The sequence below is a fragment of the Mya arenaria genome, chromosome 4, assembly GCF_026914265.1.
Source record: "Mya arenaria isolate MELC-2E11 chromosome 4, ASM2691426v1".
In the NCBI taxonomy this organism is placed as follows: domain Eukaryota; kingdom Metazoa; phylum Mollusca; class Bivalvia; order Myida; family Myidae; genus Mya; species Mya arenaria.
This window is the reverse complement of record NC_069125.1, coordinates 24,333,840-24,346,906: the sequence shown is the minus strand read 5'-3', so window position 1 is coordinate 24,346,906 and position 13,067 is coordinate 24,333,840. Positions and strand designations below refer to the sequence as shown.

The 13,067-nt window shown below is 35.7% G+C and overlaps 1 protein-coding gene across 3 annotated transcripts in view; it reads left to right on the top strand.

Annotated features, from left to right (window-relative positions):
* LOC128231188 (lysophospholipid acyltransferase 6-like) overlaps positions 1–13,067 on the top strand; it is a 28,884-nt gene that overhangs the window by 8,212 nt on the left and 7,605 nt on the right. The window contains exons 8-11 of one of the 3 annotated variants that reach the window (XM_052943678.1): positions 186–287; positions 5,866–5,969; positions 6,785–6,985; positions 11,310–11,461. In XM_052943678.1, coding sequence (XP_052799638.1) covers positions 186–287; positions 5,866–5,969; positions 6,785–6,985; positions 11,310–11,461 — 559 coding nt within the window. Of the gene's footprint in view, positions 1–185; positions 288–5,865; positions 5,970–6,784; positions 6,986–9,343; positions 9,496–11,309; positions 11,462–13,067 lie in introns of all 3 variants that reach the window. The other 2 variants (XM_052943677.1, XM_052943679.1) reach the window with 2 other exon arrangements.

The window sequence follows — 13,067 nt, the reverse complement described above, 5'->3', positions numbered from 1 at the left end:
GAGATAGAAGTAGAAGTGGAAGATTTTTTCTTCCTGAAAAGAAACATCTGTATTACAAGCATTTTTACTCTCTCTGTCTTTTTGATTTACATGTTAAATTCTTGTAACTCAGAATACCCTATTTAGTCAAAATGATGCATTTTCATGATGTTGCTTTTCCTTGATAACATGATATCAACTTTCAGGTGACAGTTTTCTGCATGAGAGCTCATGGGGTTACAGAATGATCTACATTTTGATCAGCATGTCCATGCACCGGCCCATGTACTACTTTGCTTGGAAACTTGGTAAGAAAAAAGGATTGCAATGTTGTTTGAACTTTTCTGAGAGTGCAAACTCCACATAGCAGTTACTTCCCTTTGCTGTACAGTCATTCAAACTCTACACAGCACTTACTTCCCTTTGCGGAACAGTCATTCAAACTCCACGTCATTCAAACTCCACACAGCAGTTACTTCCCTTTGCTGTACAGTCATTCAAACTCCACACAGCAGTTACTTCCCTTTCCTGTACAGTCATTCAAATCCCACACAGCAGTTACTTCCCTTTGCTGTACAGTCATTCAAACCCCACACAGCAGTTACTTCCCTTTGCTGTACAGTCTTTCAAACCCCACACAGCAGTTACTTCCCTTTGCTGTACAGTCATTCAAACTACACACAGCAGTTTCTTCCCTTTGCTGTACAGTCATTCAAACTCCACACAGCACTTACTTCCCTTTGCTGTACAGTCATTCAAACTCCACACAGCACTTACTTCCCTTTGCTGTACAGTCATTCGAACTCCACACAGCAGTAACTTCCCTTTGCTGAACAGTCATTCAAACTCCACACAGCAGTTACTTCTCTGCTGTACAGTCATTCAAACTCCACACAGCAGTTACTTCCCTTTGCTATACAGTCATTCAAACTCCACACAGCAGTTATTTGCCTTTGCTATACAGTCATTTAAACTCCACACAGCAGTTACTTCCCTTTGCTGTACAGTCATTCAAACTCCACACAGCACTTACTTCCCTTTGCTATACAGTCAAACTCCACACAGCACTTAATTCCCTTTGCTGAACAGTCATTCAAACTCTACACAGCACTTACTTCCCTTTGCTATACAGTTAAACTCCACACAACACTTACTTCCCTTTTCTGTTCAGTCATTCAAACTCCACACAGCACTTACTTCTCTTTGCTGTACAGTCATTCAAACTCCACACAGCAGTTACTTCCCTTTGCTGTACATTCATTCAAACCCCACACAGCAGTTACTCCCTTTGCTGTACAGCCATTCAAACTCCACACAACAGTTACTTCCCTTTGCTGTACAGTCATTCAAACTCCACACAGCAGTTACTCCCTTTGCTGTACAGTCATTCAAACTCCACACAGCAGTTACTCCCTTTGCTGTACAGTCATTCAAACTCCACACAGCAGTTACTTCCCTTTGCTGTACAGTCATTCAAACTCCACACAACAGTTACTTCCCTTTGCTGTACAGTCATTCAAACTCCACACAGCAGTTACTCCCTTTGCTGTACAGTCATTCAAACTCCACACAACAGTTACTTCCCTTTGCTGTACAGTCATTCAAACTCCACACAGCAGTTACTTCCCTTTGCTGTACAGTCATTCAAACTCCACACAGCAGTTACTTCCCTTTGCTGTACAGTCATTCAAACTACACACAGCAGTTACTTCTCTTTGCTGTACATTCATTCAAACCCCACACAGCAGTTACTCCCTTTGCTGTACAGCCATTCAAACTCCACACAACAGTTACTTCCCTTTGCTGTACAGTCATTCAAACTCCACACAGCAGTTACTTCCCTTTGCTGTACAGTCATTCAAACTCCACACAGCAGTTACTCCCTTTGCTGTACAGCCATTCAAACTCCACACAACAGTTACTTCCCTTTGCTGTACAGTCATTCAAACTCCACACAGCAGTTACTTCCCTTTGCTGTACAGTCATTCAAACTCCACACAGCAGTTACTCCCTTTGCTGTACAGTCATTCAAACTCCACACAGCAATTACTTCTCTTTGCTGTACAGTCATTCAAACTACACACAGCAATTACTTCCCTTTGCTGTACAGTCATTCAAACTCCACACAGCACTTACTTCCCTTTGCTATACAGTCATTCAAACTCCACACAGCAATTACTTCTCTTTGCTGTACAGTCATTCAAACTCCACACAGCAATTACTTCTCTTTGCTGTACAGTCATTCAAACTCCACACAGCAATTACTTCCCTTTGCTGTACAGTCATTCAAACTCCACACAGCACTTACTTCCCTTTGCTGTACAGTCATTCAAACTCCACACAGCAATTACTTCTCTTTGCTGTACAGTCATTCAAACTCCACACAGCAATTACTTCCCTTTGCTGTACAGTCATTCAAACTCCACACAGCAATTACTTCCCTTTGCTGTACAGTCATTCAAACTCCACACAGCACTTACTTCTCTTTGCTGTACAGTCATTCAAACTCCACACAGCAATTACTTCCCTTTGCTGTACAGTCATTCAAACTCCACACAGCAATTACTTCCCTTTGCTGTACAGTCATTCAAACTACACACAGCAGTTACTTCCCTTTGCTGTACAGTCATTTAAACTCCACACAGCAATTACTTCCCTTTGCTGTACAGTCATTCAAACTCCACACAGCAATTACTTCCCTTTGCTGTACAGTCATTCAAACTCCACACAGCAGTTACTTCTCTTTGCTGTACAGACATTTAAACTCCACACAGCAATTACTTCCCTTTGCTGTACAGTCATTCAAACTCCACACAGCAGTTACTTCCCTTTGCTGTACAGTCATTCAAACTCCACACAGCAGTTACTTCTCTTTGCTGTACAGTCATTTAAACTCCACACAGCAGTTACTTCTCTTTGCTGTACAGTCATTCAAACTCCACACAGCAATTACTTCCCTTTGCTGTACAGTCATTCAAACTCCACACAGCAATTACTTCCCTTTGCTGTACAGTCATTCAAACTCCACACAGCAATTACTTCCCTTTGCTGTACAGTCATTCAAACTCCACACAGCAATTACTTCTCTTTGCTGTACAGTCATTCAAACTCCACACAGCAATTACTTCTCTTTGCTGTACAGTCATTCAAACTCCACACAGCAATTACTTCCCTTTGCTGTACAGTCATTCAAACTCCACACAGCAGTTACTTCCCTTTGCTGTACAGTCATTCAAACTCCACACAGCAGTTACTTCTCTTTGCTGTACAGTCATTTAAACTCCACACAGCAGTTACTTCTCTTTGCTGTACAGTCATTCAAACTCCACACAGCAGTTACTTCTCTTTGCTGTACAGTCATTTAAACTCCACACAGCAGTTACTTTTCTTTGCTGTACAGTCATCAATGCTGTCTTGCAAATTGCATGATGATGGCAATGAAAATAACGTGATCACGTTTAAAATCTTTAAAAGCTTTTAAGATATCAAACATTCAATATTTAAAAGATTTGAAACAAACACTTGAATAATGAGTTAAATTAGAATAGGTAGCTGATAAGCAGCTATTTTGTGTACATGGTTGCAGGGATCATTTCTTCTCATCAAAGAAGATCACTGTGTAAGGGATCTTCAATATTTTTTTTTAAAATTGGGGATAGTTAGATTTTTAACCGTGTTATTCAAAAAGAAATCTGTGTAATTAGGTTATGGTACATCGTTGGGTGGGCACTTGTTGTTTGTTTAATGGTTTTCGCTCATTCTCATTAGCTAGAAATGGTGGATAAGATGGAAGTATACATGTGAATGTGTCGCTTTGGGTTGCTTTTTGGGTATATGGGTCAAGTTTGAAATAAAAAATATTTTGATTGATTTTTTTCTGATCAATTTGATCAAAACCGGTTTTGGATTCCTTCTCTTTGCCAGTCAAGAAGAGGAAACTGACATAATCTGCATATAAACTATCGAAATTAAATTATATATCACATGTATTTCATTTGTCTGAAAACCAAAAGGGTTTTAGTAGTCTAATGGTTAGAGCTGGGGGTATTAAATGTTTGATAACCAGCTTTATCCGGACCACATAGTATTGTTTAGATATCACTCTGTCTATATATACTGGACTTCCCAACAATGCAGAATGTTTTCTTCTATATTTGCATATATGTTTATGTCATATATATAACATTGGGACTGAATTTAGTTTAGTGAAGATAGTAAATATATCGCAATATCATGAGGCATTTTATTTTGTCATATTAAATGATATTATTTTTTTTTACATAAAGAATATATAATTCTGGAAATATTCTTCAGATTCTTCACTTTTTAATAACAATACAAATAATATAATATATATATAATTATTTTAAAGAAAGAGAACTCTTAGTTTATGAAAATAGAATTATGTAGAGCAGGATATATAAATAGTAACTCATGGGATTTTTGGTACACTGAAATCTGGTTTTCCAGTGAAGTTTAAAAATAGCAACTGTTTCAACATGATCAGACTTTGGGTTTCACTCCCAACTTTAAAAGATCATTGATTTTGAGCTTCTTTTTAACCATTTTTTTTAAGGAATGTCCTGATTATTAAGTTAGGGAACATTTGTATGGAATGAATGTGAGGTTTTCTCCAAACTTAAAAAGATCATTGTTCATGTTACTTATATTAAACAAAACTTTGATCATTTGAATTGGAGAACATGTATACCATTGGTATCAGTAATTAATTCTCAATGAGATGTTGCTTAATAGTCAGCAGAGCAGAAGAGATAGTTGGTGATACCAAGGACAGTCAGAGTGAATTACACTAGCTCTTATTTGCTTGGTTCTTCATTTAAAATACCCAGTGTAAAGCACTGATAACATGACAGCTAACTTTACTTAATGTAAAATATAAGGGACTGTCAGCAACCTTGACCTATACTGACCAATACTCATCAGCTACCTGTAAATCAAGTTTTTAACTTAAGCTTTTGAGCAGAAGCCACCTGTTTTTAAAACCCTTAAGACCACTTGCCCAACCAATGGTATATTATATTTCATTTCTCTGTTACGAAAAACATTATGAGAAGTCTAATGGCTAGAGCTGGGGGTATTAAATGTTTGATAACCAGCTTTATCCGGACCACATATTATTGTATAGATATAACTCTGTCAATATATACTGGACTTCCCAACAAAGCAGAATGTTTTCTTGTACATTTGCATAGATGTATATGTCATATACATTCATGTTTTCAAAGATAGTAAAATTATCACAATACGAAGAGGCATTTCATTTTGTGATATCAAATGTTATTTATTTTTTTAAATAAAAAATGTATGTTTCTGTAAATATATTCTCCTGAGTAACCTTTTATTTAACTGTTTTTAAAATAAAAAGAAACTCATAGCTGAAAATAATACAATACCTGGTAATGTAGTGCAGGATATATAAATAGTGACTCATGGGATATCTGAAATCTGGTTTTTCAATGTGGTTTAAAAATAGAATAATGAAATATGTTTCAGTACTTGATCAGCCAACTTTAAAAGTTCACTAATTTTGAGCTTATATTTAACAAGTTAACCAGAAAAATTCTGGTTATTTAATTGTTGAACATTTTATGAATTAAATATGTTTTTTTTCCATACTTTGAAAAGGTCATTGTAATTTATATTAAACTTAATATTTTATTGCAGTACATACATGATACATGTATATATGTCATTGGTTTTCACAGAGGTTTAAGATGTCTAACAAGAGGCTGCTGCTCAATAAATTTAGTTAGAAACTTGGTGTGTTGGTAGTTAATGAGCATGGCTTTTATGGTCAGTAAGGTTGAGGTCAAGGTCACTGTTACAAATAATAGAAAAATGTTTTAACTGAATTATAAATTTCAGCTGAAGCAGTAAACAACTCCTGCGGTCTAGGCTTCAGTGGGTACGATGAGGCTGGCAACTCTAAATGGAATCTCCTTGATAACGTGGACATATGGAACCTCGAGGTAGGATGTTGTACAAACAAAAGTAAGAGTCAGTAATAATGTATTTGGGCTCGTCTTCCGATTTATTAGATAAACATGAATATATATGTTCAACTACATTCATACTTGATGAAAATTGCAATTGTGTTCTGTGACTGGAACATCATGAGAATACCAAAACAACACATAATGCTTGTGATTGGTCGTTCAGTGCTATTAAATGAATGTGAGTTTGTTGAAATCATTGATGCGACTGCTGTAAAAACAGTCAAGTATGCAACCATTCTGAGGACCCAACCCTGCAGCCCTTACTTGCAAGTCTGGTGCTATGCCATCGGAGCTAACTATCCCAAATAATTCACAATTTTAGCATAAATGAGCTAGTTTATCAGAAAAGGTATAGTACCATCATGAAAATTTCAACTTATTTTTTATCTCATTATTCTTGCACTGTCTGATTTTATGTAATTTATTTCCAAATGACCTTAACTTGGAAGATTAAATTGTTGATTCTGATGCCGTTTGAATGATAAACATAGACAACAATTACATGGCTCTTTTTTCAAAATATATGGTAACCTTAGTGAAGTTGTGTAACAACTGGTTGTAATCAAGAAAACAATTATTAATAAAATGAATGCATTTAAAGTATTTGATCAATGAAAACTCATTATAAAAATCCATGTAAAACGAAAAACGAAATATTACTTTTTTCATTCCAAGGAAGACAACTCCTTAAAAAATATAGTGAAACATTATTATCTCCCTTGGCTTTTGGCATAAAGTTTATAAAGGCACATAAATTACCATTTGATTTTACCTTTTTTTCTTATCAGACGAGCACAAGTCTTAAAGTGAACATCGAGAGTTGGAACATCTTAACCACACACTGGCTACGTCACACGGTGTATGAGCGATTCAGTCCGTCCATCGGCACTTGGGCCGTGTTCATGATCAGCGCTTTCTGGCACGGGTTTTATCCAGGATATTACATCGCATTCCTAACTGCTGCGCTGTTTACGACAGCTGCTAGGCTGGTGAGTTGTAGCTAAATTATTATATTTGTTGAATAAGGGGCCCCTAAAATATACGGGCCATTATACTAATGAGTATACGACAAAGATAGCCCGAACAAGAGTTGAATTATTGTGAATGAGTTCTATAAAAGACAATGTTTTTTTGCTCAATCCCACACTTATATCTTTATATATATAGGTATATCGTAAAATGCCTCATATGTCTAATACAAATACTGTTTAAATCTAAAATCGTATTTATATAGTCGATAAAAGTTGTATTTAATTACCATGAAAATTATAGTTTAACATTTCAATGATAAATTGATACCAGAAGTTGAAGAAAGGTTTCTAGCGAAATGTGTTGGACTGAATTTTTGCATGTAGAAGTGCTGAATAATGTTAGCTTTTATGTTTTTCAAATAAAAACTATGAACATATTGTTATAACATTGGTGTTGTCAGCATGGTTTCTGGTGTTATGCAAAAACTTGAATTTTGATTGGAGCTTAAATATCATTACGCATAAAGTTCAATGTTGAGCAAAGCTTAAAAATCATCATGCAGTAACTGTAACTAACTGGTCATAACTTAAAACATAGTCCAAGATTTTAATATTTAATATTAAACTGTTCTATATGACAATAGACACATGAGAACCAAGTCCCATAACTATGTTTAGTATCATATTTGTCTAATGAACGGAAACAGATTTGCCTTGACGTAATTTTTCAGTACCCTTCAGTCTCTTGCTCTTGGCCAGTTTTCATTAAACATCTTAGTCAATAGTGAAAATCTTCAACTTCGTGAAACTTTATGAATTTTTACAAGGAGTATTTTAAGTGCCCTCTTTTTTATCAAATTTATTCATATGACTTTATTATTTGGATGTTTTTCTTGCTTATTTTCATATTATTAGTTTAAATTAAAATTAACTTTTAAAAAAAGTATTTTTTCACTTTAAAAGATGTTCTATGAAAACTTCCTCTGTGCAGGTATTACTTAAACATCTTAAGTTAATTTCTAACTTAAATCCTTTCCTGATTCTAGTATCTCAGTCAGGGGTCATATGATATAATATCTTGATAATTGCAAAGTACTTTATATTCATAGACTTGAATCGAAATTCATACTTTAATGTAAACAATTCTATCAATATCTCTTCATTTCAAGATGAAAATTTTAGGAAACTATCTTAAGCTAAAAAGGGACTTTTTTGCGGGGGAGGGGGGGGGGAATACTGACCCAGCTTTTGTTGCATTATTTGTAAGAACACAGCATATAAGGCATGAAGTAACTGTGTCTGTAAGCTCGTTGATCGTAGTGTCGCATGTGTAATGCCATTGACAGAAGCATATCTTTTTTTGTTTTTCACCATATTGTTAAATGTATACAAAGCATCAATGAAATAGAGCATAAATCCCGATAATTGTATGTTTCAGTGTAAGACTGTGATAAATTTCACAGAGTAAACACAAATAAAATGTTCCTGTTGGAAATCTTAAAGGGAAATATTCCTGTTGGAAATCTTCAAGGGAAACATCCTTGTTGGATATATTCAAGGGAAATATCCCTGTTGGAAATCTTAAAAGGAAATATCCCTGTTGGAAATCTTAAAGGGAAATAGCCCTGTTGGAAATCTTTAAGGGAAATATCCTTGTTGGAAATCTTATAGGAGAATAGCCCTGTTGGAAATCTTATAGGGGAATAGCCCTGTTGGAAATCTAAAAGGGAAATATTCCTGTTGGTATTCTTATAGGGGAATAGTCCGTTGGAAATCTAAAGGGAAATATCCCTGTTTGAAAACTAAAAGGGAAATATCCCTGTTGAAAATCTTAAAGGAAAATATACCTGTTGGAAATCTTTTAGGGAAATATCCTTGTTGGAAATCTTAAAGGGAAATATCCTTGTTGGAAATCTTAAAGGGAAATATCCCTGTTGAAAATCTTTAAGGGAAATATCCCTGTTGAAAATCTTAAAGGGAAATATCCTTTGTTGGAAATATCCCTGTTGTTAGAAATGAGGACATCCTCATGGATTAGCTGATTTTTCCATTCAATGTATTTCACATTTGAGACACTTGCTGATTTGTTTTATCCAGATTTGTTTTATTACTCAATGGGCAAAATCAATCAATATATGTAACCTCCTGGTAAAACTACCACTTTCCTTGGTAACTCCCAGGGTTTTACAAATTCATTGCAGACTTAGTAGTTTGATTTTGAAATAAGTTAATGAATATCAAAGGTTTAACTATAGTTTTCACTCGACAGGACAACAAATCTGCTAATTGCCTTAAATGATGACCATAACATGTAATGCATCAGGTTATGTTTATTTTTCAAACATTTTCTTTTAGACATCAATGTTTGATTTTCAGGTGCGCCGCAATGTTCGGCCATATTTTTTGCAGTCAGCGCAACACAAAATATGTTATGATGCAGTCACATTCTTGTTTACAAGATTTGCGAACTGCTACTTTGTTTTTCCAATTTGTTTGCTCAAATTCCAAATATCAATGAATGTTTATATGTAAGTATATACGACTAACATGACCTGTTTTGTTTATAGTACAATTCTATAAAAAAATTTGCAGATATCATTTTTAAGCCAGATTTTACGCTGTGTTTTACAAAGACTTACCATTTCAAAATAGTTTAATTCACAATATCATTGTACTGAATTGGGAGCTGAGCTATCGATGCAAATCTGTGACATGTAAATTAATATGAGGCAAGAAGTGGTATCAGCAAAAAGGGTTTTAAGTCTTATGGACATTGCTTATGGTGAATGGGGCCACAGCTTTATTTTTTTGTTTCTTTCTTTTTCACAATATTGGCGAGTGTTTCCTATGCTTTTGTTTTGCTTTAATTTCCATATTCATATCAAGTAGGCGGAGATCTTACCAAGCAATAAGTAGCTTGAAGATATTATCCAACAATATTTTAATATATACATGCTACTTCATGTATGGTAAAAGTTTGACAGCATGGTACAAAACCGTTACACCCAACCATCGTGATTGAAATTACAGTGAAACTCCGTTCCCTCAAACAAGCGGTCGTTCGAGAACCGGCGTTCCCTCGAGGTCGGAGCTTGGTCCCGAACTTTTTTCCTTCTATTTTCATATAAAATATACCCACGCTGCATCGAAACCTAATTATGTCGAGCAGTCGAGCAATATTCTCGGTCCAAGTACACAAATCGTGCACAAAACCTTATGGCTCCCTCGAGGACATAATTTCACACTTTTTCCCGAACGCGTGTTCAAAAATAAACAAACCATTGCTAGGTGTTAAAATTTTCGCAAGTTGGTCAGAAGGTTCTTTGAATTCACTGCCGATGCTGACCGTGATCTTCAGACGCTTTGTACACTGTCATGTCACATTACGATTGAACAGTTTCGCGAAACCGACAAGATGCGCCAATCAACAATCCCTGATTTTGTGAAACTTAAATCTGACTAATGCCACAATATGTACTGTCATTCAAATGTTGCTTGTTACGAAAACGTGCTTTTTTGTTAAAATAAATATTTCTATTTATTCATTTTTTGTTTTTCTTTTGCGTTTTACATTTAGTTTACGTCAACCTTTGAACATATTAGCGATTTCCACAACGCAGCACATAATGGGTGTCTTAGTAAACAGTCTGTTTGACGACTTCAGACTTAAAATACACTGAAAGATATTTCATATCGAACTGGAAAATTGAAAATCGGGTCGTTCGAAACATCAGTTCCCTCGAGGTTTTGGCTCGGTCCCTGGCGACCTCGAGCGATCGCAGTTTTACTGTATACCAAACTGACACGCTTTGTGCTCATTGTGTATAAATTTGAATACCTTGTGTTTTGGGTGCAGTCATAACATTATTTCCATAATTAAAAAAATACTGTAGTTTTTGCATAGAAAAAATATAACTGTATTCAAACCGGCATTTAAGTAATAAACCAATGGGTCGACTGGGCCATAACAATGTTCACTGCATGCGGAGTTTTTGTGAGTACTTCTTACAACAACATTGAAAGCACTTTTGCCTCATGTGCATTTTCTCTTGCATGTGTGGATGCTGCTCATCTTTTGGTACTTTCAGTTAAGTTACTACAGTTTCTGATACATATATCATATTCTATTTGTGTGGCACTAACACATACCATTAAGGCCATCCATAAAATAATATTATTGTTTTTTCATATTCTGAGAATAAAAAAATGAGTTCTCAGGCTCACTTCAAACCAAAAAATATAATTTAAGGATGGCCTTGGTGACCTAACATGGCTTGAAATAAGCACAACTAACGATACTTCCAATCATTTGCTTGTACGCTTATAACCATTCTACTTATAGGTGAGAAGGAATGTTCGAGGTTATTTTCAGCAGTCAGCTCAGTTACGGTTCTTCTATGACGCTGTGACATTCATATTTACGCGGTTGGCTAACTGTATAATGGTAGTCCCATTTGTCATGCTGGATATAGAACATAGTCTTCTCATATACACGTAAGTCAAGAAAAAAAAATCATTGACAAACAGATCAAATAAATGAAAAAAACTTTATAAATAAATATAGAGGAACAACCTTTAAGGTAAAACATAAGAAAAAGCTTATAATTTTAAAAAAAGGCCAGCTTAAACATTATGACTGTTCCAAAACATAGGTAATTTAGGATTAGCTAATAGGGGATGAAGTTCATGAACAGCTTATAGAGGATTAGTATTAAAGGAATAGCTGATAGAGGAATTAGTCCAGGAATTGTTTGAAGGGTAATATGCCAGAAAAAGCTTAAATGGTAAGTCGTTAAGGAACAGCTTATAGGTAAGTACCATAGGCCAGGAACCACTTAAGGAACAGCTTTTAGGGTAACCAATCCTGGAACAGCTTTAAGGGTAAATAGTACTGAAACAACTCAAAGGGTAACTGGTGGTAAGTAGCCCAGGAACAGTTTAAAGGTAAAGTAGCCCAGGAACAGCTTATAGAGTAAGTAGTCAAGAAACAGCTTTAAGGATTATGGATAACCAGTCCAGGAACAGCTTTAAGGGTAAATAGTACTGAAACAACTCAAAGGGTAAGTAGCCCAGGAACAGTTTAAAGGTAAAGTAGCCCAGGAACAGCTTATAGAGTAAGTAGTCAAGAAACAGCTTTAAGGATAACCAGTCCAGGAACAGCTTTAAGGGTAAAGAGTACTGAAACAGCTTAATGGGTAAGTAGCCCAGGAACAGCTTATATGGTACATAATCCAGGCAAGGCTTATGTGGTAAGTAGTCTAGGAAAAGCTTATATGGTAAGTACCACAAGAACAGCCTTTATGGTTAGTAGGCCAGGAACAACTTACAGGGTAAGTAGTCCAGGAAAAGCTTACATGTTTAGTACCCCAGGAACAGCTTATAGGGTAACTTGTCCAGAAAAAGATTATAGGGTAGGTATGCCAGGAACAAATTACATGGTAAGTAGGTCAGGAACAGCTTATTATTAAGGGTTAGTATGCCAGGAACAGCTTATAGGCAGCTTATAGGGTAAGTAGTCCAGGACTAGCTTATGGGGTAAATATTCCAAGAACAGCTTAGAGGGTAAATAGTCCAGGAACAGCTTAAAAGGTTAGTTGTAAGGAACACATATAACAAGTATGATAAGAATGTTTTGTCAGTTAAAAGTACATTGTTAAAAAATGTAATGTTACAAATATACTCTTGTGTGTGGTTTTAAGGTTGTAGTGAAGGTTGAGAAAATTAAATGTTTGGGAAAGAAAGCTTTTTTATTGGCTTAAAATCTCTATCATTTTTAACCATGTATGGGGATAAACATGTACATTTTGACATGGTGGTAGTATAGGGATATCTGAATCACCTGTGTGTTTTCACTTTTACAAGGGCAAAGAAAAAATAATTTTAGATTTTCATTCCCATGGTCCCCTGTCTGAAACCCCTGTTAGGAACCCCTGTCTGGAATCCCTGTCTGGAGCCCCTGTTAGGAACCTCTGTCTGGAACCCCTGTCTGGAACCTCTGTCATGATCCCCTGTCATAATCCCCTTTCTGAAACCCCTGTCTGGAATCCCTGTCTGGAACCTCTGTCTTAATCCCCTTTCTGAAACCCATGTCTGGAACCTC